At 41.8% G+C, this 25,700-nt stretch overlaps 1 protein-coding gene and 2 long non-coding RNA genes across 19 annotated transcripts in view; 2 read left to right on the top strand and 1 right to left on the bottom strand.

Moving 5' to 3' along the window:
• The first annotated feature begins 467 nt into the window (after positions 1-467).
• LOC138845435 (uncharacterized) lies at positions 468-21,119 on the top strand. Its single transcript, XR_016221329.1, has 3 exons — positions 468-603; positions 1,012-1,047; positions 20,817-21,119. It is a non-coding gene; the product is annotated as an uncharacterized LOC138845435 (long non-coding RNA).
• On the top strand, positions 4,700-5,445 carry LOC100354461 (large ribosomal subunit protein eL15). Of its 2 annotated transcripts, XM_089313743.1 has the most exons (2): positions 4,700-4,736; positions 4,919-5,445. In XM_089313743.1, exons 1-2 carry the CDS (start codon positions 4,715-4,717, stop codon positions 5,359-5,361), a joined length of 465 nt encoding a protein of 154 aa, XP_089169869.1. In that variant the 5' UTR covers positions 4,700-4,714; the 3' UTR covers positions 5,362-5,445. The 2 variants fall into 2 exon arrangements, with proteins under 2 accessions (XP_089169869.1, XP_051679098.2); XM_051823138.3 differs by having other exon boundaries at positions 4,732-5,445.
• LOC149122183 (uncharacterized) overlaps positions 11,989-25,700 on the bottom strand; it is a 54,735-nt gene continuing 41,023 nt past the window's right edge. For 10 of the 16 annotated variants that reach the window (XR_016221312.1, XR_016221313.1, XR_016221316.1 and 7 more), the window contains one exon: positions 21,321-22,116. This is a non-coding gene — a long non-coding RNA (uncharacterized LOC149122183). Of the gene's footprint in view, positions 12,466-21,320; positions 23,356-25,700 lie in introns of those variants that run through there. The other 6 variants (XR_016221296.1, XR_016221322.1, XR_016221292.1 and 3 more) reach the window with 4 other exon arrangements.

Here is a 25,700-nt window from a genome sequence, read left to right as displayed (position 1 = left end):
CTGTTGCCAGGCAGGCTCCCTTGCCAGGTGGTTTCCGAAGCCATTCCTGAGGCTCCATTGGCTGGTGGTTTCCCAGGGGGTTTCGCAAGCCATTCTGAGTAACTGACTTGCTTGCCAGTGGCTGTCTTGGCAAGGCCCTCTCATTCCAGCACACGCACCCGAGTTAGAGTTTCCCAGAGTTTCCTGGAGTCCACGCCTTTTCTTTACCCGCGTGGATTATTTTTCTCTTGGGTTATCTGAGTTTTTTTAATACTGATTTCAGGAGTTCATTAACGTTTCTTTGTCTCATTTCTCTCATTGATATTCAATTCTTAGTTGATATTTTATGCTTTAAAATTATTCCATTTCTTGGTACTACACACTAACACCCTTAATTATATAGATTGCTCTTGTACCCAGTAATCTTGCTTAATCCTCCTGTGAGTCTGTATTTGTTTTTATGTTTATATACAATCACATGACAGTGTCATCCACATATATCGACAGTTTTCTGGCTTAAAAATTGAGCCTTCTCCCTGATATTACCTATTTCCTGTTTAGTTTTCCTGACTACACCTCCAGAACGATTTTGAAGAGAGAGTGAGAAGAGGGAACCTTGTCCAGGTCTATTCCCAGGGAAATATGTATTTAAATGTTCTGTGTTTATTATGCTGTTATGAGTTTATTGCAGGTGACTTTAATCATAATAATGAAATTTCTCTTTTTTATTATTCTGCAAAAAAACTAAATTGATGCTAAATGCCGAATTTTATTAAATGTATTGTAACACTTAATCAAACATTATCATGTGATTTTCTTGTGGTTTTCACCCACATGAATGATTTACATGATTTAAGTAATTTTTGCATCTTTTAGTATATGCTGCTTGTTGTATATGTAGATTATATATATATGGCTAAACAAAACTATTTTGCTTAAAATATTTGTGTCTATATAAAAAGAGATTCTTTTATGTTCCTTTGTATTCCATGTCCTGATCTGACCATGTCATCTATGGAATGCTGAATTCAGAAATTAAAGTCAACATATTTCCTGCTTATTGTCACTGTGAGTAAATCTGGGGAATTGAGAAAGATTTTTTTTCCCGAAAGTTTGGAAGGTTCTATAAGTCTGGACCTGAAATTTTGCTTGTGGAATTTCACTGCTTATTTCTTATTTTAATGCAAACATTGACTTATTATTTGCACACTTTATAATGGTTTAGTAGAATTATACAAACACATTTTACCCATCCACAATATTCAAAAAAAGAGCTTGCATTTCTATACCTTATAGAAAAAATGTTTATGTTCCATTATATGAGAGAGCATATTTTTCTGGTTTGAAGTAGTATGATGTACACAGTTTTCTAGCAGTTTTTCTTGTTTCTTTTTACAGCATCATCTTTGCTGTACTTTTGCTGATGGCTGCTAGATTTTAATTTATTTGCTTCCTATTTGATAACATTAGTGATTCTGATTTCAGCTTTTCATTTGTTTTGCTTTTGTTTTTTCCTCATGTAACATTAGTGAAGGATTCAGGAATATGACACAAAGGCAGATTAAACATTAATTTTGTGTGTTATTTCTGTTTTTTTTTGGCTTTTGTAACTACAAAGCTTTGCTATAAATTTATGAATTTCATTCAAATCAATGATCTATATATGATTTCCTGAACATAACTGTGGATTATTTAAAAAGTAGCATCATAATTACATTCCTAACTAGAATTAGTATGTCTGTTTTTATATCTTTATGCTGTATTTTAACACTTTGTAGTACTTAGATTATTTTGCTAGGAAAAAAATGGCTCAAGTATAAAAGTCGTTCCATTCATGTTAAGACAGTATACAAAACTATAAATAAAATGTATACAGTGAATTATCTTTTAAAAAAACATTGATTCAGCTTATTTAGTTCATATAGAAGTTTCCTATCATGCAGTATGTGGGTTTCAAAAATGGATTTCCAAAATTTGGTGGCTTTTGGTCTCTTTTTTTGAAATCTTACCCTTAGGTATTTCAGAAAATCTTATTTAAAAAAAAAAGATTATTTATTTGAAAGTCAGAGTTACACAGAGCGAGGAGAAGGGGGGAGAAAGAGAGAGAGAGAGAGAGAGAGAGGTCTTCCATCCAATGGTTCACTTCCCAACTGGCCACAATGGCTGGAGCAGCGCCGATTTGAAGCCAAGAGCCAGGAGCTTCTTCCAGGTCTCCCACGTGGGTGCAGGGGCCCAAGGACTTGGGCCATCTTCTATTGGTTTCCCAGGCCATAGCAGAGAGCTGTATCGGAAGTGGAGCAGCCAAGTCTCAAACCGGTGCCCATATGGGATGCCGACACTTCAGGCCAGGGCATTAACGTGCCACACTATAGCACCGGCCCCAGAAAATCTTACTATCTGTGAAAAGGTAATTATTTTTGACTTCTGAAATGGTAATTGGTGTTACATTTTTCTTTAAAGGATTTTTTTATTTTTTTATTAAATTTTTAAATAACTTTTTTCCTTATTTATTTCTGTTGAAGATTTTACTACTACAACCTTACGACAGATATTTTCTTAATGCCTGTCTCTATTTTTCCTTGCCATTATTGAATGTTTTACTGGATAGCACATTTTCGTTCTTAAGGAGGGAGCCAGAATGATTGTTTTTCAGTCTTCTAACATATTCCCTTAAGACTATGAATTTCCTCTAAGAATTGATTTATATAACATCTCCTATTTCCAAATCCTGTACCTGCAGGCCTTGTCTGATTCCCAGTGTCCACAGTCCCACATTCCAGTAGCTATGCGTGGCTTTGCGTATCTCTAATCTTGTTCTTGGAACTCATGTTATCTGTAGTTTCAACGTCTCATGAGGCTGGGACCCATATTTGTATGATTTTCATGTTAAAAGTCTTTTTCATCAGGCTAACACTTAAAAGCCACTATTCCTTGTTCCAGCAGCTTGTACCAGCTGCATGAGTCTCCATCCATTTTATCTGCAGCACTTCTTTCCTAAAGGGCCTTTTTCGGCCAGCGCCACGGCTCACTAGGCTAATCCTCCGCCTTGCGGCGCCGGCACACCAGGTTCTAGTCCAGGTCGGGGCGCCGGATTCTGTCCCGGTTGCCCCTCTTCCAGGCCAGCTCTCTGCTGTGGCCAGGGAGTACAGTGGAGGATGGCCCAAGTGCTTGGGCCCTGCACCCCATGGGAGACCAGGATAAGTACCTGGCTCCTGCCATCAGATCAGTGTGGTGCGCCGGCCGCAGCACGCCGGCTGCAGTGGCCATTGGAGGGTGAACCAACGGCAAAGGAAGACCTTTCTCTCTGTCTCTCTCTCTCTCTCACTGTCCACTCTGCCTGTCAAAATAAATAAATAAATAAATAAATAAATAAATAAATAAATAACAAATAAATTGCCTCTTTCTCAGGTGCCTACATCCCATGCCAATCCTCATGTATCTCCAGACCCTCTGCATGTAGCCGTGATCTTTGCTGAGTGTCTGCCTCCCTGGTCCATACAGTATATGTCAGGACTTCTGTGTTACCAATCCTTCTGTTTACAGAGTGACTTTGGTCCTACCCTGGATTAACTTAATAACCGGTTTCTAGCTTTTGGAAGCCTTTGAGTGCCACTGTGCCCTTTGCCTAAAGCTGTGGCTTCCTTCAGGTGCCTCTAAGCCATTTACCTATAGGCAGTGTCTTCCTTTGTCTCTGGAAACTGTATGATCCAGCCCCTCCCTTTTCTCTTGTATCCTGATGTCCACAGTCTACACCCTAAGGGGCTTATGTGTTATCCCTGTTGAGCCTAAGCGTCCCCACTTTGTGACAGTTTGGTTTTCTGTTCACCAAGGACATCTTGGTTTCAAACAAGTGAAAGCCATTATGAATAAAATTGCTGCACATATATATCTTCATGCTGAATGGTGTGTAGGTATATGTTTTCACATCAGCTATGTAAATAGATATAGACATCTTTTCTGCATTTTATGGTGATACTGTTGTAGTGTTTGCAATAACATCTCCACATGCCTTGTAAGTACCACTATGCACTCTGACCAATAGTGAATGAGATTTTTGGCTATTCTGTATCCTTGCCAATTTTTGACACTGCCATGTTTATCTGTTTATTATACCATCCTAAAGATGTGTAGTTGTCGGGGCTAGACTGTGGTGTAGTGGATAAAGCTGCTGCCTGCAGTGCCGGCATCCCATATGGGCGCTGGTTCAAGACCCGGCTGCTCCACTTCCAATCCAATCTCTGCTATGGCCTGGGAAAGCAGTAGAAGATGGCCCAAGTCCTTGGGCCCCTGCACCCACGTGGGAGACCAGGAAGAAGTTCCTGGCTCCTGGCTTTGGATCATCACAGCTCCAACAATGCAGCAATCTGAGGAGTGAACCAGTGGATGGAAGACCTCTCTCTCTGTTTCTACCTCTCTCTGTAACTCTTTCAACTAAACAAAATAAATCTTTTTAAAAAAAATTTTATGTTCAATGAAAAAATAAATGAATTCCAATAGAAACCATAGGAGAAAATTACTAAGAATTCAGTTTAGTGATTAGCTTTACCTACAACAATAAATGCTGAACCATAAAAAAAAAATAATGTGGACTGCGGTAAATTAAAAATGCCTTCTGTTCAAAAGACCCTGTTCAAACAATGGAAGATACATCATATGCTGGAAGATAATATTTGCAAAATGTATATCTTTAAGGATTGAAAGCACAATGCATAAAGAACTTTTAAAACTCAACAATATGGTCTGCCGGCAGCCATCAGGTAAGCCAGGATGGGCGCGTACAAGTACATCCAGGAGCTGTGGAGAAAGAAGCAGTCGGACATGATGCGCTTTCTCCTGCGGGTCCGCTGCTGGCAGTACCGCCAGCTCTCGGCGCTGCACAGGGCGCCGCGCCCCACGCGGCCCGACAAGGCGCACAGGCTGGGCTACAAGGCCAAACAAGGTTATGTCATCTATAGGATTCGTGTGCGCCGTGGTGGCCGCAAGCGCCCGGTTCCCAAGGGTGCAACCTATGGCAAGCCTGTCCATCATGGCGTTAACCAGCTCAAGTTTGCACGAAGCCTTCAGTCTGTTGCCGAGGAACGAGCTGGGTGCCACTGTGGAGCTCTGAGAGTCCTGAATTCTTACTGGGTTGGTGAAGATTCCACGTACAAATTCTTTGAGGTTATCCTCATTAATCCATTCCATAAAGCCATCAGAAGAAATCCTGACACCCAGTGGATCACCAAGCCAGTCCACAAGCACAGGGAAATGCGTGGGCTGACATCTGCAGGCCGCAAGAGTCGTGGCCTTGGAAAGGGTCACAAGTTCCACCACACTATTGGTGGTTCTCGCCGTGCAGCCTGGAGAAGGCGCAATACCCTCCAGCTGCACCGTTACCGCTAACTCAAGTAATGTTTGTAAAATTCATACCTAATAAACCATTTAGGACAGTCAAAAAAAAAAAAAAAACCTCAACAATATGATGATAATTCTCCTATCAAATTGAGCAAATGAATGAAGAGTTATCTTTACATGTAATATATACATGTTAGAAACAAGAACATAATATGCTGAACTTTAAACAATTATGAGATAATGGAACAAATTTTTTATTAAGAGAATGCAAGTTAGAAAGTTAGAAATAACAGTTAGACAACTACACATCTTTTTTTTTTTTTTTTTTAAACAGGCAGAGTTAGAGAGAGAGAGAGAGAGAGAGAGAAAGGTCTTCCCTCCATTGGTTCACCCCCCCAAATGGCTGCTGCGGCCGGCACGATGTGCCGATCCCAAGCCAGGAGCCAGGTGCTTCCTCCTGGTGTCCTATGCGGATACAGGGTCCAAGCACTTGGGCCATCCTCCACTGGCCCAAGCAGAGAGCTGGACTGGAAGAGGAGCAACCGGGACAGGACCAGTGCCCCAACCGAGACTAGAACCCAGAGTGCCGGCGTCGCAGGCAGAGGATTAGCCTAGTGAGGTGTGGTGCCAGCCCATCTTTTCTTTAAAACAAGATGTATTTATTTTATTTGAAAGTCAGAGTTACACAGAGGCAGAGAGAGAGGTCTTGCATCCAATGGTTCACTCCCCAATTGGAGGCAATGGCCAGAGCTGCGCTGATCTGAAGCCAGGAGCCAGGAGCTTTCCCTGGGCCTCCCACATGGTTACAGGTTAAAGCCCTGCAGGCCAGGGCTTTAACACACTGCGCCACAGCACCAGTCCCCAAAATATTTTCACTATGTTGATTGAGTTTATAGGTTAGGTACAAAGCATTTGTCTTTATGCCATTTTCTACATGATCATACATTGGCACCATCATAATTTATTGGAAAGACTCCATATTTTGAAGGGACTGCCTCTGATCTTTTGACCAAGATAAGTTTAAGTATAAATAGTTACCTAAGTCTATTTATGCCATTCTACTTACCCGCATATCTCTATTCCTTGTCCAACATCATGGTTGCTTGATTATTGTAGGTTTATAATAAAACTTGATATCAGGAATTATAGATTTCTCATGTTGCCCTTATTCATTATTTCCTAGACTTCTAAAGTTTGGAGAGGTATTTATCATTGTCTGCAGAACACCTTGCTCATTTTTATTGGATTGTACTGAACTTATTGGTCCAGATGGGGAGAATGGATATCTTAATAATATTGTGTCTTTCAATCATTAACAAGGCATATATTCCACTAAGTTAGATTTTCTTCCTTTTGATAGTTTTTCATAATTTTTGCCTTAAATATGTTTATACATTTTTAAGAGTTCTACTTAATTATATCTTATTTAATTCTTCACCATCATCTTGTTTCTCTCTCACAATATCTATATCTCTATATATCTATCACAACTTTCTCTGTTTTTGTATTACTAATGATACTCTGTTCTTTCAAATTACAATTGTTTATGTCTACCATTTACAATAGTAAGCATTTTACTCAGTTTCCTATGATTTCCATCATGTCTTATCACCATTAGGACTATGGGCTCTAATTCTGCTTGAATCTCAAAAATGACATTGAATTATTTTAATTTTAGTGATTTAGTGAGATGGCATGGAATGAGAAGCCATGACTACCACTTAAACTAAGCCTCTTATTGTCTAATACTGTGCCTCCTATCTAGCAGAGGGTGTGCTTGTCTGTTTTTCCGCCTAGTATGGCAGGTCTATATGAATTTGGTTTTGATCACTCACCTAGTTGCTGCTGAATTCCTGTAAAGTGGACTAAAGATTGCACCTTGTTTGCAATAATTATCTCCTACATGCAAACATTTTGAGAGTGACAATCCAGTCTGATACTTGGTTGGCGGACACTGATCTGTAAAAGCCACTCAGAATTCCAGTTTAAATATAGATGCAGTCTCCTTTCAGATTTCCAAAATAAAACTTAATATTGTACAAAAATGAAGAATACATTCCCTAAAATATAGAAACCTAAATCTGTAGTTATTGAGTGGCACAACTGTGCAGAACAAGTATTTGTAATACAACAAATTAGAATACTTGAGTTTAAAAATCACATTATGGTGTGATTTATGTTGGAAGAGTTTACTGACAAACATGGGATTTTTGTAGTTAAGTTTTACACATACACCTAGGTATGTAAATTAACTTATCATGATCTTCATATACATATTGTTGAAGAATAAAATAGAGGGTCAAGAATGGTAGAAGAAAGATTTCAAGACTGTCATCTTTCTTTTTTTTTTCTTTTTGCCACTATGCAAATACTGACAATTATATAGGGAAATTTCTAGAAGGTTGCTTTGTGGAAAATTGTCTTCTCAATAAAGGGAAATCAAATCTAAGAGAATCGTGGCACAAATAATGCACACATATACTGCCACACATGCTCACTTTAACAAACGTACTCACAGGCTCATGCACATGATGAAGACATAATAATAGGCTAGGTGTACCCTGATGCTGTGGGTTAGTGGTGATTGTATTTGGTAGTGAATACTTTAAAAGCTATTTTTCGTCATAGGTGTTTGTAGTTAAGGCATGCAGGGTGACTGCATGGATTCATGAAACAGGATTATGAATGTATGTTTTCTGGACACTGGAGTGTAGAGGGATTATTGGAAAGGATCGGATTTATTGTTGGATCCAAAGAGCGTGTTTTTAGAGAAGCAGTTAACGGGATTTTGAATACATGGACTTGACAATGTGAATGTGTTAGATTGTATTATTGAGATTGAGCTCATGAAGTCTGTTTAGAGATATACAGAAAAGCATTTTCATATGCCTTCTTGTGACATGAGGTATATATTTTGACAAAATGTCCAAGTTCTTCAAAACATGTGTGGGGTGGGAGGTGGCATTGTGATGCAGCAGGTTTAAACATCACTTGAAATGCTTGCATCCCATGTCAGAGTGACAATTCAACTCCAGCTACTCTGCTTCTGATTCATTTCCTGCTAATGCGTCCTGAAAGGCAGTAATTGATGGCTGCTTGGGCTCCTGCTACCCATGTAACAGATGTGGATTGGATGGGATTCTAGGAACCTTACTTGATCTTCCCCAGCCCTGAATATATTTGGGTATTTGGAAATTGAGCTAGTGGGTGAGAGATTTCTTCCTATTCCTCTCTGTTTTTCAAATAACCAAAATAATAGTTTTATTGTGGTCTAACATAAGTGTTCAAAAAGTCCATGAAAAATTGCACATTAAGACAGAACTATTCATGGATTTTAAAATTTTTTACCCCCACATAAGCTTACATTTCTTTGAAATATTTATTTTTTGAAAGAGAAAAAGATCTCTCAATTGCTTGTTCACTTCACAAAAAAACACAGTATCTGGGGTTAAGTCTGAGCAAAGTAGAACTTGAGCTACCACCTATTACCTCCTAGGCTCCCATCCAGAAGCTAAAATGGAGAGCAGAGCCAAGATTTGGACCAGGTATTCTGATACTGGATGCAGCTTTCCAAAATGGTGTCTTAACTGCTAGGCCAACGGCCTACCCTAAAATTGTCGTTTATTTCCATTTTGCATTAACTTTTCAAAGTGCCATCATACGTCATTTTGGGGGCCTCTGATATACACAAGTTGAGATTAGACCTTATAGTGGAAATCTCAAATGAATTTTTAGGCATTGGCACCATAGAGATACTAAGAGACAAAACTGAAGCAATTGAGTCAGTACCTGAGAATGCCAAGATGACATACAATCAAAGAGAACCAGAGCTGGGATGACTCTTGTCCTATGGCAGTAATATTGATTGAGGGGACCTTACCAAAGACACTAGGAAGTGGTGGCTAGATTAATTAAAGAACTGAGATGGGGTGCCAGCATTTTGGTGTAGCAGATTAAGCCACTGCCTGCGAAGCCAGCATCCCATATTGGGCATGGGTTTGGGTACTGACTGGTCCATTTCTGATCCAGCTCCCTGCTAACATGCCTGGAAAGGCAGAAGAGAATGAACCAAGTGTTTGGGACCCTGCCACCCTCATGAGAGATCCAGAGGAAGTTCCTGGCTTCATTCTTTCTGTTTAGTAAAAGGGAAGCAATATGATGAAACCAAAATATGTAGGGAAAGGTTTGAAATATTTATGTAGCATATATAATTGTTGTGGCTATCTAAATATAATATTTATTAATATCACTTAGAGAATATTAAATCAAATTAGATCAAGATTGATAACTAATAAGGTACTCTGTCATGTGCAGCCATGGGGTAGGCAGATATATTTGTAGTCATGAAGCTCAGGTTGATAATCAGATGTGGTGAATGAGAATATGCAATGTTGGTAAACATATGGTTAAAATAAGTGACTGGATTAAAATGGCAAATAAAATTAGGAAAGTTAGGGCTGATGGAAGGAAAATTGACATAGATAGGGGTATGGGTGCATGTTGGTGATGAGAAAAATGAGTCATGAGGAAGAATTGGGTGAACAATCTACTAAGTGACATTCCATATAAGACTCAGGTCTGCTACACATCTTTCAAACTGAACTGTAATCAGTTTTGAAAGGAGACCTAAATTCCGATTCTTGCCATTTCATATTGTAGGTATGTAGCTTTGTTAGAGTACAAAATCATTTTGTTAACTGCTGTTATCATTTGAAATGGGTAACTAATCCTTAAATAGCAGGTTTACTTTAAGGATTGAGTAAGCCCATGTATGTGAAGTCCCTGAGCATAGTTTGCTTTTTCTTTGTGGTATGTCAGCATCAAAGGGTAAAGATCATCTTACTCCTTATTTTGACACATGGCCATCATTGATCATGAGCACACATAATTAGTAGCAATGTGTTTGGCAGAACTTTAGTTAACAATGCTTCAGACACACTGACGTGAAATGCAAAATATTGCTGCTCACACTGAATACTGATAAAGGGCAGTTTCAGCTGCGACTTCTCTGGAACAGCTTATAGAGCCAAACACATTTCCCTAGACTTCTTCACATTGCATTTTATATTTGCTGCCATGCAAGGGCAGTAAGACAAAATATAAGCTTTGAGACCTGGATGTACCCTCCATTTTCATGTGCCAGAGAATTTAGAGGTTAGACTTGCTTGATAAGATCTCTGAATTGATATTTGGGTTGTGATGCAGTGGGTTATGCTGCCCCTTGAGATGCTGGCATTCCATATTAGAGTGCCATTTTGAGCACTGGCTTGAGTCCCAGCTGTTTTGCTTCTTATTCAGCTACCTGTAAATGCAGAAGATGGCCCAAGTGCTTGGACCACTGTCACCCATGTGGAACACCTGGACGGGATTCCAGGCTCCTGGTTTTAGCCTGGCCCCAGCTGTTGCATCCATCTGGGAAGTGAACTATCAGTTAGAAAACCTCTTTCTCTGTCTCTCTAACACTCTGTCCTTGAAATAAATCAGTAAATCTTAAAAAATGAATCTGTGAATCTTCCAACATATTCTACCTAAATACAAACCAGATTCCATAGTTGCCCAGGCAGAAATTCAAATACAAGGTGGTGGGAAGAAGGTTGGGGTCAGATTGAGGAACTAACATCCAAACCCCCAGTATGGAAAACCAGGGTTACTGAGATCAACATTCTTCAAAAGGTAAGAACACAAATCAGTGTGTGATAGATCTAAGGCTGCAGTTCTAAGATGGATGATGGAGGGAAAATGACAGTACACGAACCCAAGAATAATGAAATCTAAAAACAGAGTAATTTCTTGGATCACTGTCCACATGTGACATTTTTCAGATTGTTCTAGGTTGGGGTTAAAGGGATGTGGTTAATAATATCTTTGAAAAGTAAGATAATTTACATAGAAAATTATAGTTTTTATTATGTAAACTGGGGATATGAATGTATTCTTTATAAGTAGTAGTAAAAAAAAAAAGCCCTTCTGAGTTTTGACATAGAGGAGGTTGAGGGTTTCCTCCGTTTATTCCTTGGAGCACTCTGCACGTGAATGCGGATTGGGGTGGGGGCCCCACTTAAGAGACAGTTTGGGGATTCATGCCTGGTACGCATGGGAACCATGGAAAGACAGGGCCTCAGGTCATTTACCTCCTTGCTCAGCTCTGCCTGCTGAATGCTCAGGCTGTCTCTGAGAGAGAGTGAGGAAGAGGAGGTCGCTGAGTTCTTGGCTATGAAACATCAGAAATTAGAGACCTGTTCATTTCCTACGTTTGCTGAAAGACGGCATGTTTCTAATCTTGGCAGGAAGCTTGTAGTGCACTCAAGACATGTTCAAAGATACGAGTTCCCGTTCATTTTCTCAGGAATCTGTGATACTTAGTGAGTCACAGACGGAGTCACACTCAAAATCTCAACATTGACACTGATTCATCCTAAGTAATATAAATTTTCTTGAACACAGAATATAGCATTTGTCTTTTTCTCCTCTAGATCCATTTTAGAGGGGGAGGATACCTAAACAAATGATCTAGTTAGTGACTGTAATAGGCTGAAGAATGTGACTCTGCAGGATTCAGAGGATCAAAGATGGACACCTATACTTCTGTATGTCCAATTATTTTTCCCATTTTAAATATAGTAAGTTTTGATTTTCTAAAAACACCATAATGATAAATTAGCCTTTGCACTAATGTTATGAACAAAGTCTTGTACTAAAATTTATTCTAATTAGACACCAGAAAAATTTGAGAATGCCTTCTGGAGAATGTGTCTACACATGTGAACTGTAGGGTACAGAGGTCATTTTTGAAACACTAGAAAATCTGAACCCATCAAGAGCTTTCAGTTAAAGTGTTAACAGAGACATAGGATAAAGATCCTGAAGAGATGACAAGAAATGATATTGTGAGGTCCCACAGAAAACAAGAGGAAAAGGCAGTCCAATAGTATAAGAACAGTGTGGCGATCACCTCCCCTCTCTATAGCAGTTCTGGAGCCACTGGCTTGTGCTGTTACCACATCCAAGTTCTTTGGAGATGAGAAGCCTCACTTATGATCCCAAATGTGGAGGAAGCTGTTCAGGCCTGGATAGTGGTGAACAGTGCTTCAAGGTGATGACATTTGATGACGACTACATCTATCACTTGTATTTATTGAATCCTATAATATTCTACAAAATTAAAAAATTATTTTACAAATGAGAAAAGTGAAGTTGAGGCAAATTAATATTTATTAATTGTCACACTTGCTAAAAAGCAGGTAATGGTTATTGTTTGCCTATTGATTTTGTTTGCCTATTGATGAGTTTTTGGAAATTCATGGGAGATTTTAGTTATGAAATTAATCCCAAGTAAAAATTTTAAAACCACCTCTCAGGAAATCAGATATTTTAATAGATTAGGACCTGGTAAATTCAAACCAGCCCTCATGAGATTTCCTCTGTAACTGGAGCTACTTTGTGTTCAGAGTATGTGCAAGAGTGTTAACATGTATGAAAGGCAGTGTCTAAGGCAAGAGACAAACAGTTGTCTGGAATCTCAGACACAGGGGCAGATTTCAACACAAACTCTACCATCTCCAGTGCTGGCAGGTCTACTGAAATCTTCTGTGTATTGGTAGGTAAGGTTCTGATCAAAGCAGAATGTCTGATGTTTCAGAAATCAATGACCTTTGTGTATATGGCTGTAGACTTCACCTAAGAAGAATGGGCCTTACAATTCACATCCCAGGGTAATGTGTGCACACTACTGTGATGCGGGACATCATCAGTCATCTTTGTGTTGGTGGGTGAGCTTGTTAACACGGATTGATTTGTCTGAATAGTACCCAAAGCAGCCTGTCTATATCCAGTTCATTCTCTGTCCAGATTCGTATTTTTATAGCACTTACAACTGCCTCCCTGTGAGTTTTCATTCAGGCACTCATGTCTGGAGCTGGCACTGTGGCATAATGAGTGAAGCCACCACCTGCAGTGACAGCATCCCGTATAGGTGCTGGTTCAAGTCCTAGCTACTCCACTTCTGATCTAGCTCTCTGCTAATGTGTCAAGGAAAGCAGTAAAGGATTGGCTCAAGTACTTGGGCCCCTGCACCCATGTAGGAGACCCAGTTGAAGCTCCTGGCTCCTGGCTTTGGCCTGGCCCAGCCCTTTCTGTTGTGGCCATTGAGGAATGAACCAGCAGATCTCTCTCATTTCTGGTGTGAGACCCATTAAGATGCAGCCTCTGGATCATGACCTTGTGACTCCTGGTGACTTACCCCTTACACTAAGAACAGAGCTTGATGGGCAATGAACATTTGTTGAATGAATAAAACAAGTTGTTCAGCAAATACTTTTGTGGAGCTTAATTGCTCAGTTTTCAAAATAAAGTTCAACCACCTGGGAAGCACTTACATTACAGTGAAACACTGACGATCCTACAGTCTGCCTTTCAATTGTACCTGAGCATCAGCAGCCAGAGTTCCTTTCTGTACTGTGAAGAATAATAAGAGTTCTTTCTGCCCTGTTTAAAGAACCCTACTGTTCTCAGCGCTCACAGATTCTCTGTTAGTGGCCTTCCACTACACCTATTTTATCTTTGTATCCATCCCTGGACCTGAGGGATATAGTTTCCAGCTCAAAAATCAAAACGGTTGTACTGGGTTATGCTCGAGTTTTCTTTTTGCTTTCTTCCTTAAGCAAAAATTTGACAATGGGTAGATTAACATCTACATATGTGATTTTTTTCTCAAGGTATTGATTTCTATTTCTATTTCATTACATTTAGGAAAGATACTCTGTATGAGTCTAATTTTCTTAAATTTGTGAACATTTAATTTCTGAACAGGTGATCCCACTGGAGAATAGCAAGGAAGAGTATTGTGCTGCTGTTATGTGGAATGCTCTCTGAATGACCTAATGTGTCAAATCTGCTATCTTACTGATTTTTTGTATGGATAGTCTCTTTTCTTTTTTGTTAAGATTTATTTACTTATATGAAAGGTGGAGTTATACAGAGGCAGAGAGAGAAAGAGAGAGAGAGAGAGAGAGAGAGAGAGAGAGAGAGAAGTTTTCCATTGGCTGGTTCACTCCCAAAGTGGCTGCAATGGCCAGAGCTGGGATGATACAAAGCCAGGAGCCAAGATCTTCTTCTGGGTCATCCACGTGGATGCAGGGGCCCAAGGACTTGGGCCATCTTCCACTGCTTTCCCAGATCATAGCAGAGAGCTGGATCAGAAGTAGAGCAGCCAGGACCTGAACCGGTGCCCATATAGGATGCCATTACTGCATGAGGAGGCTTTATCCACTTCTCCACAGCACCAGCCCCATTGAATATTCTCTTTTCTGGGAGGTGAGTTTTTGACAGTTCCTGCTACTTAATCCACTGCTGTCTGATTGCCTTTCTTGTGTGTGAATATTCTCATCGAGTATTTTTCAAACGGCCTAGTTCACTATAGCTGAGGTTCAGAAGGAATGTCTCTAAAGATGAATTTGTATAGAAAATGAAGTCTGGGCCAGCGCCGTGGCTCAATAGGCTGATCCTCCACCTAGCGGTGCTGGCACACCGGGTTCTAGTCCCGGTAGGGGCGCCAGATTCTGTCCCGGTTGCCCCTCTTCCAGGCCAGCTCTCTGCTATGGCCCGGAAGTGCAGTGGAAGATGGCCCAAGTGCTTGGGCCCTGCACACCATGGGAGACCAGGAGAAGCACCTGGCTCGTGCCTTCTGATCAGCGCAGTGCGCCGGCCGTGGCGGCCATTGGAGGGTGAACTAACGGCAAAGGAAGACCTTTCTCTCTTTTTCTCTCTCACTGTCTACTCTGCCTGTCAAAAAAAAAAAAAAAGAAAGAAAGAAAGAAAGAAAGAAAGAAAATGAAGTCTGTACACATAGTGGGATGTTATATAGCCACAGAAAATAGGGAATTCCTGTGACACAAACTTTGAGGACATCATGATATGCAAATAAGCCAATCAAACAAAAATTCTATAATATTCCACCAATATAAAGTATTTAAAGCAGTCAAAATCCTAGAAAGTAGGGAACAGCATTGTGGTATAGCAGGTAAAACTGCTATCTGTGACACTAGCATCCCATGTGGGCACTGGTTGGCACCAGCTTCTCCACTTCTGATCCAGCTCCCTGCTCATGGCCTGGGCAAAGTAGTGGAGAATGGTCCACATTCTTGGGCTTCTGCCACCCATATGGCAGATCCAGATGAATCTCCTGGCTCCTGGCTTTGGCCTGGCCCAGTCCTGGCCATTGCAGCCATCTGGGGAGTGAACTAGTGGATGAAAGCTGTCTCTCCCTCTCTGTAATATATATATATATATATATATATATATATATTTTTTTTTTTTTAAGAAATTGACACCCAGAAATAGAAAGGTGGTTATTGATGGCAGGAGGGGATGAAGAGGCTCTAGGGATCCGTTGCACTGCAGTGTTTATCTGTGTGTTTATAACTCCTGAAATGTACATGTAGATGTTATGGATGTAAAGTTAATACCATGTGCTTTTTCCATAATAAAGGCATGGTTTTCCTTGTGAGATGCAGTATCTGCGTTCTCTTCTACCTGACCCTAGAAGAAATGACTCCCCTTGTGCTCTTAAGTTACTCTACAAGTACACGTAGGTATGGCTGGCCACAGGTCACTCCCAGGTGAATACTTGCAGATTCATCACTGGTTTATGTAGGAATACTGGGAAAGACTCTGATTCCATTTCTCCTGTTGATTTCCCAGCTTTCCTCTATTTATTTATCAAATTCTCCTTTGGTGAGGATCCAGGAAGACAGAGTGGTGTCTGCTGAGTTCTTAGCAAAGCAGCAGCAGTGGAGTAGGACTTGCTTTAACAAACGGGACCCATTGAAAGTAAATGGGAGGGGCCGGCGCTGTGGTGTAACCGGTAAAGCTGCCAACTGCAGTGCCGGCATCACATATGGGTGCCAGTTCGAGTCCCAGTTGCACCACTTCTAATCCAGCTCTCCGCTATGTCCTGGGAAAGCAGCACAAGATGGCTGCACCCACGTGGGTGACCTGGAGGAGGCTCCTGGCCCCTGGCTTTGGATCAGTGCAGCTCCGGCCGTTGCGACCATCTGGGAAATGACCAGTGGATGGAAGACCTCTCTGCCTCTGCTTCTCTGTAACTCTGAGTTTCAAGTAAACAAATAAAATCTGGAAGGATGGAAGGAAGGAAGGAAGGGAGGGAGGAAGGAAGGAAGGAAGGAAGGAAGGAAGGAAGGAAGGAAGGGAGGAAGGAAAGAAGGAAGAGAAATTTCCTTAACTAGAACTTCTAAGTGCACCCAGGAATACTAGTTCTGGTTCTATGTCACTAAGGCTCTGGTAGATATAGAGCAGGCCAGGGAATAATCAAGAAATGATATCCTGGCCAGTGTGGCCGATCAGTGGGTTAAGCCTCTGCCTGTGATGCTAGCATCCTATATGAGCTCAGGTTGGCGGTCCCACTTCTAATCCAGCTCCCACAGCCTGGGTATGCAGTGAATAATGGCAAGTTCCAGGCTGTTGGCTTTTGGAGAATGAATCACAGGATGGAAGACCTCTCTGTCTTTCCCTCTCTCTAATACTGTGCTTTTCAAATAAATAATTAAGTGTTTTTTTTAAAAAGTAATATACTGGATCTGAAACTGTGGTGCAGCAGGTTAAAGCCCTGCAGAGCTGGCATCCCATATGGGCACCAGTTGAAGTCCCGGCTGCTCTACTTCCAATCCACCTCCTTGCTAATGCTCCTGGGAAAGCAGCTGAGGATGGCCCAAGTTCTTGGGCCGCTTCACCTATGATGGAAACCCGAAAGAAGCTCCTGGCTCCTGGCTCCTGGTTTCAGATCGGTCCCACTCTGGCCATTGCAGCCACTTGTGGAGTGAACCACTGGATGGAAGCCCTCTCTCTTTCTGTCTCTACCTCTCTCTGTGTAGTTCTTTCAAATAAATAAAATCAATCTTTAAAAAATTGATATATTTCCCCACATTTATACTAACATTTCATTCTCCATTAAGGATGTTCTTGCAGAGAAGGAACATGAGAGACTATGATTCTTTCCCTCTATCTCATGGCATTGGTAAGGAAATAATCCCCTCAGTGACCATGGCAGTGACTTCAGTGGGTGTAGTATATGGTGAACAGCACAGAGAGAGCTGAGTGAGAGCAGAAGTTCATTATGCAGTGGGGAGGTGGGTGCTCTTCAGTGAGTTAAATCAACCCAGTGTTGGAGGTGTGGGGAGAAGGCTGGGCAGAACTGAATACAGAGAAATGAGAGGGTTAAACTAAGGAACAAGAAATCACATATTTATGTCCACTGATTTTAAAATTGTAAACACTTTGTAAGGGATATAATGGAACATTTTTTTAAATTCTTAGAAAAACAAATTTACATTATCTCCCTTGTACTCAACAAACCAAATACCCTCTTACTAATTAACGTTTGTTACAATTTTAATTCATTTTACTCATTTGAGAGGCAGAGAGAAGGAGCTCCCATAATTCACTAGTTCACTCCCCAGATGTCTGTAATCACCAAGACTGAGCCAATACTGAAACTGGGAGCCAGGAACTCACATGGGCGGCAAGATCCCAGTTATTGGAGCCATAATGTCTGCCTGCTGGAATATGCATTAGCAGGAAGCTGAAGTCAGGGGCTGTAGGCAGGTATCAACTCCAGGCACTCTGGTAAAGGATTAAGGAATCTTGACTACTAGATCAAATGTTTGTCCCGCGTTATGCAATTTTTTTAAAATACATGCAAGGGGGCTGGTGCTAGTTCAGGTTCTGGCCATTCCACTTCCGATCCTGCTCTCTGCTGATGCACCTGGGAGGGGAGCGGAAGAAGGCCCCAGTGCTTGGGCTCCTGTACCCACACGGGAGACCCAGAAAGGCTCCTTGCTCCTGACTTTGGACTGCTCCAGCTCCAGCTGTTGTGGCCATTTGGGGAGTGAACTAGCAGATGGAAGATCTCACTCTGTCTCTCCTCTCTCTGTAACTCTGCTGCTAAAATAAATCATTAAAAAAAAAAGCATGCAGTTTATGGAAAATAGTGTTTCTTAGTTGTGGATGGGCATTTAAGAAGTAATGGAACAAAAACTGGGGTTACATGACAATAGTTGAATGATTAGTGAGGTGACATCGACAGCTCTCTATAACCCATTTAGCAGATAGATTAAGGTATAAGGGGAATAAAGATAACATATTTGGAACCACAGGGACGGATAAGAATGGGAGGCCTCAGCATTTCTAAACCAGTCTCTGGGGTCCAGGTCTCTCTTCTGAAATGTACCTTGTTTAGTATTACCTGGGTGGTGTAGAAATGAAGGGAGCTGGATCGGCTGCTCCCTGTGTTCTATATTTACACTGCTCAACCTGCAGAACGCTGGACACTGCTTCGTTATCCTCTACCATCTTAACAAAAGTAGACAATACTTGGGATGCCACCATCCCATATTGGAGTGCCAGTTTGAGAGCCAGCTTCCTGCTAATACGCCTGGTAGGGCACCAGGTAAAGGCCCAAGTGCTTGGTACTTGCTATACACGTGGGAGACCCACAAGGCATCCCTGGCTTCTGGCTTGAACCTGGCCCAGCTATGGCTGTTGCAATCATCTGTAGAGTGAACTAGCAGATGGAGGATCTAGCCCTCTCTTTCTGCCTTTCAAATAGATGAAAATAAGCAAATAAACACTAAAAACTAAAACTATGCTTTTCAGATTTTTCTTATTCTGGAGAGCTTACTTTGTGCCTGGTCCAGAGCTCCTTGTTCGTTTACAGCAGCTGGAATAGGCACTAAAAGATTCTGGATGTCTTTCAATTCAGTTTTCAGAAGACAAGGTTTCCATTAGCACCTTAATGGCCCCTGTTTACTTTTTTTAAGACTTATTTTATTTATTTGAAAGGAAGCATGAGAGAGAGAGAGAGAGGTCTTCTATCCACTTGTTCACTCCCCAGACGACTGCAATGGCTGAAGCTGGGCCAAGCTGAAGGTCTCTCATATGGGTGCAGGGGCCCAAGGACTTGGCCATCTTCCATTATTTTCCCAGGCCATTAGGAGTTGGATTGCAAGTGAAACAGCTGGGATTTGAACTGGTGCTCATACGGATGCCAATGCTGCAGGTAGGGGCTTAACTCTATGACATAATGCTGGCCCTCATTCTTGTTTAAACGAACCAGAGTGTTTGTGTTTGTAGCGCTTCCTTGGGTAATGCTTTTACACATCTGTTGCACACTTGTTATACATTCATTTATACACTCCTGTTTGAGAGATTTAAAAGCTGTGTTTATCCATATAATTTAGTTGTAAGGTATAGCTCTACACATGTAAGTGTACCTATATAAAATAATCTGCACTGTGGTATCCTACATGGTACAACAAATCACCCACAGATTGAGAAACATGTTTTTGAATAAACTGTATGCATTTCATAGATCCTCCATATATTTTCATTGTAATGTTTACATGTTACCTTCATTTATACATACTAACATGTGAACACATACATATTTGTGTTGTTGTTACTTATTAATTTACAGTTGCTTGTGTGTGAGTTTATTTACCCAAGAGGAAATTTTTGAGGGAGAAACCCGTTAAGATCCTTCACCAACACTGAAGCCCTGAGTGTTATCTGAAAGCTTCCTAGGGCTGAGAGCCCAAAGGTTCTCTGAACGGCCTGAGTCCTCTATGCCCAACTCTTTGCCTTTAGGACGCACATCATCATCCCAGCACCACACCTGTAAATACCTGGGCCTGAACCTCTTGGCCTGAAATGGAAACCCCTGTTACCTATACTCCTCATCCATCTACTTTTGAATGGGGAGGCCTAATATTCTGATTTAAACCCATTGATGTTGCTCCCTCCCAAGTCTCTCTAAACAGACATCTGATCTATCCTTGGGTCTGTAGGGTACCTGGAAAAGGAGTCCTCAAGGCACCTTGATTCCCAGCTTTGTCCAGTCTAGATAATGAGCAGGCAACCTCCCACCTGGGGTAGTGGGGACTGTGGGGGACCATGTCTGCATCCATGTGGACATGGAAAGAAATTACTGGACAATGTTAAGTCTCCAGAGATAGCGACTCTTACCCTGGCTCTGGGATATTTCCAAAGTTCCATAGATATCTGAAACCCTGGAAAGCTTGTGCGCTTACTTGAAGCCCTCTTCCTTCCTATGTATTCCCAGTGCCTCACAGCAAGTTCTCCTCAAGGTAGACCCTGAGCTCCATCCTCAGCATTGTGAGGCTACACTGCAAATCCTATCACCTGTTCAAAATATGGCTTCTTATCCTCGTGCAGCTATGTGTGAAGGAAGCCAGCATCATATTGGGAATGTTTTAATTTTAGCTAGGTCTGGTTGAAGGGCCGGGCCCCAAGTGTTTATGTCAGCCAGAGGTCAGCTGGAATGATCAACAAATTCTCCTGGAATGTTCTTTGACAAAGATTTTACCAACAGGAGCTGGCACTGTGGTACAGTGTGTTAAAGCCCTGGCCTGAAGCGCTGGCATCCCATATGAGCGTCGGTTCAAAACTTGGCTTCTCCTCTTCTGATCTAGTTCTCTGCTATGGCCTGGGAAAGCAGTAGAAGATGGCCCAAGTCCTTGGACCCCTGTACCCACGTGGGAGACCCAGAAGAAGCTCCTGGCTCCTGGCTTCGGAGTGGCTCAGCTCCGGCCGTTGCGGCCAACTGGGGAATGAACCAGCGGATAGAAGACTCTCTCTCTCTCTCTGCTTTTCCTCTCTCTGTGTAACTATGACTTTTAAAGAAATAAATAAATCTTTAAAAAAAGAAGATTTTACCAATAGAGGAAAAGAGGGCTCCCTGGCCTCTCTGAAATAAAAAACATGTTTGATTCAAATTTTGTTTGTTTCTTTGTACTAGGTTTCTTTTTCTTTGTATACTGATTGTCCATTCTGTAGATTTGACGTCTATTTTCTTTCTATTCTTATGCTTAGAAAGAATTGCTGTTACTTATTAATTTAAAGTTGCTTGTGTGTGAGTTCATTTACCCGAGAGGAAATTTTTGAGGGAGAAACCCATAAAGATCCTTCACCAACACTGAAATCCTGAGTTACAGTTTCTTTATATCCATATAATGTATGTGTTTATGCAGGTATAAACTAACATATACATATATATTTATGGCCTTTCTATATTCCCTATGGTGAAGTCCCATGAATTTTAATCCTTAGGAGTACAAGCATTTAGTTACATATATGAGACGTAAATGTTTTACCATATTAAATCCATACACCATAAATATACAACAGAAGCATTGCCGAAAGGGACTCACAACATAGGAAACACACACACACACACACACACACACACGTTCATTCATTAAAGAGATGGACCAGTGAGGCTTTCTTGATCTTTCCTGGCAGCCAGCAGGGGAAAATATCCAGGGGGACCATTCACTTGGAGTTCTAGCTGGCTCCCATCTGCAAGGAAACGCTACAGCCTGGCCTCCTGTACCTCTGCCCAGCCAGAGGTACAACATTCTCAGTGAGATGATGGCTTCCCTGAGGTTTATTTACATCAGCACAAGAATATATCTTCTGAACAACCAATGGAATTGGGGATTTTGTCTGAAAGTGCCAATTTGGCTGGAGCTAAGACTCTACCCTGAAGAAAACTCCCGCCAATTCTGAGTTCTTAGAACCCCCTGAAAAAGTTGTAGATACACAGAAGGGCAGATGGCACCAGGATGCTTTCACTGGCTGATGCCCCAGCTGGACCAAGATTTGACCGTGGCTCCTAAAAGCACCTGATGCTCTCCAAAGCTGTCTTCAACTTTTCAGTCACATTGCAGGAAGATACGAAATCCACAGCGCCTGGGAATGGATCAGATCCTACTGCAAAAGAAAAGACTGCAGACAGTCACAAAGAATCCAAAGGTCACCTTTTGCTTCATGTTAATGCTAAGGTCTCCATTCCAGAAAAACTATGCCTTCCTGCTCTAACACACCATATACGCTGGGACATGCTGCTGAGCTGCATCTGCATGTTCTGTACACACCTGTGTGATGCCAAAAGCTTCCCCACTAATATATTCATCCCCTGCCCCCAAGAATTAATGATACCAATTTTCCTGGCTCATGGAATCATGACTTCAGAAATTACTTACCATGGTCTTATTTGCAACAAGTTACTTTGCATGACAACTCCCAATGCACTGCTAAGAACTCACTAGGAAATAGGACCAAATTTTGAGTGGCCCAGATAGGACCCCACCCCTCAGCGCTGTTGGCCTTCTAACTCCCCAGTTTCTAATGAACAGAGCAGAAGACAGGGCAGAGCACTAGGCTAGCTTGTTCATGCTATTGGAACTTGGGGATCCGGCCCCATGTGTTGGTTCTCTCCACAGTGCTTGTGCGTGTGCTCCAGCGTCAGTGCCCCTCAGGATGCCCATGGGCTGCACTGAGCATTTTTGCTTGGAGGAAGTCTCAGCAGACTCCCATTGTATGGTGATAAGGGCTATATCTTTGAGTAGTCTAGCATTATCTGTGTAACCCCTGGCTTCTGAACCCTGAAGATCCCACAAACTAGGTAAAGGGATGCCCTCATAGAGCAGGTTAGAGTCCCTTTAACACATTTAACCAGTGACAAAGCAAGGGTTTGAATAGTTCCAAAGTCACCAAGATACGCCAGGGGCTGGTATTGTAGCACAGAGGGTAAAGCTGCTGCCTGTGACGCTGGCATCCCATATGGGCACCAATTTGAGTCCTGACTACTCCACTTCCAATCTAGCTCCCTACTAATGTGCCTGGGAAAGCAGCCAAAGATGGCTCAAATCCTTGGGCCCCTGCACCTACATGGGGAACCAGAACAGTTCCTGGCTCCTGGCTTCAGCTTGGCCCAGTAACTGGGCCCTAGTCATTGCGGCCATTTGGGAAGTGCATCAGCAAATGGAAGGTCTCTCTCTCTCCCTCTCTGTAACTGTGCTCCTCAAATAAATTTTAAAAAAAATCTTACCAGAAAACAAAACAAAGTCACCAAGATACTTATCATCTTATTATCTCTGGTTTGGAAAGTTGTCATCTTATCATCACTTATCACCTCTGGTTTGGAAAGTTGTCACGGATGCTCGGCATCTGATAAAAGATGTAATATAGGGGTTGATGTTGTGATACAGCAGCTTAAGCTGCTTCCTACAATGCCAGCATTCCATATAGACACTGGTTTGTGTCCTGGCTGCTCCAGTTCTGATACAGTTCCTTGCTAATGTGCCTGAGAAATCAATAGAATATGGCCTAAGTGCTTGGGCCCTTGACACCCATGTGTGAGACTTGGATGAAGCTACTGGCTCCTGGCTTCAGCCTGGCCCAGCCCTGGCCATTGTGGCTACTTAGGGAATGAACCAGCAGATAGAAGATCTGAGTGTGTGTGTGTGTGTGTGTGTGTGTAATGCTGACTTTCAAATAAATATTTTTCTTAAAATATATAGCAATAAAAGAATATCAGGAAAAAGACTAAGATTTCTAGAGCCCTCGGTCTATGAAGTAGGGGTAAAAACTGTTAATGCACTCCCTTATACTTATATCAGAATGTCCTGTTCCCCTTTAGGAAGAGACACTATCTAAATTAGGAGCCTCATAAACTGGGAATAAGTGAACATTTAGATCCAAGTTCCTGAAAGTTGAGGGTTTCTGCTCAAACTTACTGCAAATACACCAGTGCCTGAACAAGAACAAATTCCTGCAAAGGTTCTAAGCTGAATTAATCTGTACAAGTGGGCACAAGACTCAGGGGGATCAGTGACCACTGCCAGTCCAGTAAGAGTAGAATTAAAGAGGTGAATCACTGGTCCTGGGTAAACCAGTGTCCCTTGACAGCAGAATCTATAAAAGGAATCCTTGCTGTAATCAATATTCCCATGCAATACTCCCATTCTACCTGTTAAAAAGCCAAGACAACAGATGGGCCTTTGGCATAGTGACTAAGATGCTGCTTGGGGTGGGCAGGCGCTGTGGCACAGGGACCTAAGCCTTTGAGTCTCCAGAATCCCATATGGGCGCTGGTTCGTGTCCCGGCTGCTCTCTTCTGATCCAGCTCTCTGCTACGGCCTGGGACAGCAGTGAAAAATTGCCCAAGTGCTTACACCCTGCACCCATGTGGGAGAGCTGGAAGAAGCTCCTGGCTTTGGATCAGCTCAGCTCTGGCCATTGCGGCCGTCCGGGGAGTGAACCAATGGATGGAAGACCTTTCTCTCTGTCTCTCCCTCTCTCTGTCTGTAACTCTACCTCTCAAATAAATATATAAAATCTTTAAAGAAAAATGATGCAGTTTGGAAGCCTGCATTCCACATGGGAGTGCCTTGGTTCGTGTTCCAGTTCTGCCTCTGACTCCAGATTCCTACTCCTGTGCACCCTGGGAGGCACCATGTTTCAAGCAGGTACCTGCCACTCACATGGGAGATGAAGACTGAATTTCTAGTTCCTAGGCCCAGCTGCTGTGGGCATTTGGGGAGTGAGCCAGCAAGTGGAAGAACTAACTCTGTCTCTTTGTATGCCTTTCAAAGAAAAATAAGTAAAACCTGTTTTTAAAAGTCATTCAAAAATGAAAGACTGTAGATGTGTTCATGATCTTGGTACTTTCAGTAATACAGTCCAGGCATACGTCCTACATACACCCTAACATATCTAATCCTTACACCCTACTGGCTAGCCCACCCATGGACAGCAAGTTTTATACAGTGCTGGATTTAAGATAACTTCTCTGCTTCCTTTTTCTTTCTGAATCCCAAGACACTTGCTTTTGAATGGGAGGAACCATTCTCTCACCAGAAGTAATAATACTGCTGGATTGCTGGTTTGAAAATTCTCCTATCTTCAAGGAAACCCAGGGTTGGTATTCAAAGGAATTGAAGTGTACAGAACCATATTGCAGTATGCAGATAATACCCTGATCGCTGCACCTACTGAGGAAACCCCTGATGGGAACACTATAGTCATGTGCAACTTCAGAGCCAGTAAGAATATAAATTGTCTAAAGAAATGGCACACATATCTAGAGAAACTATAATGTATTGAGTTTATTTTAAAACATTTCAAAGACTTATTCATTCATTTAAAAAGCAGAGTTATGTATATAAAGAGAAAGACAAAGAGATTCTTGTGCTGGTTCACTTTTCAAATGGGCAAAGTGCCGGGGCTGGGCCAGGCTGAAGAGAAGCCAGGCGCTTCGTCTGGGTCACACACATGGGTGCAGGGTCAGAAATGGAGTAGCTGGGACTCAAAAAGCACTCATATAGGATCTCAGTGTCACAGGCAGTAGTAGCTTAACCCACTGTTCCACAATGCCAGTCCCAGGATTTATTTTTTTGTGGACAATACAGCCTTTTTTACTAGGAAAAAAAATGCTAAGTTGCTATTTCAAAAATCCACTAGAAGGGCCTCTGCTATAGTGCAGAGGGTTAAAGCCCTGGTCTGCAGTGTTG

This window comes from Oryctolagus cuniculus, chromosome 15, assembly GCF_051225735.1.
Source record: "Oryctolagus cuniculus isolate XC-2025 breed Fujian yellow rabbit chromosome 15, ASM5122573v1, whole genome shotgun sequence".
In the NCBI taxonomy this organism is placed as follows: domain Eukaryota; kingdom Metazoa; phylum Chordata; class Mammalia; order Lagomorpha; family Leporidae; genus Oryctolagus; species Oryctolagus cuniculus.
Note: the sequence above shows the minus strand (reverse complement) of the source record. Positions and strands in the feature narration are given on the sequence as shown.

What these genes read in the sequence shown, in the direction of transcription:
- LOC100354461 (XM_051823138.3), top strand. Translation starts at nt 4,747, where the DNA reads ATGGGCGCGTACAAGTACATCCAGGAGCTGTGGAGAAAGAAGCAGTCG.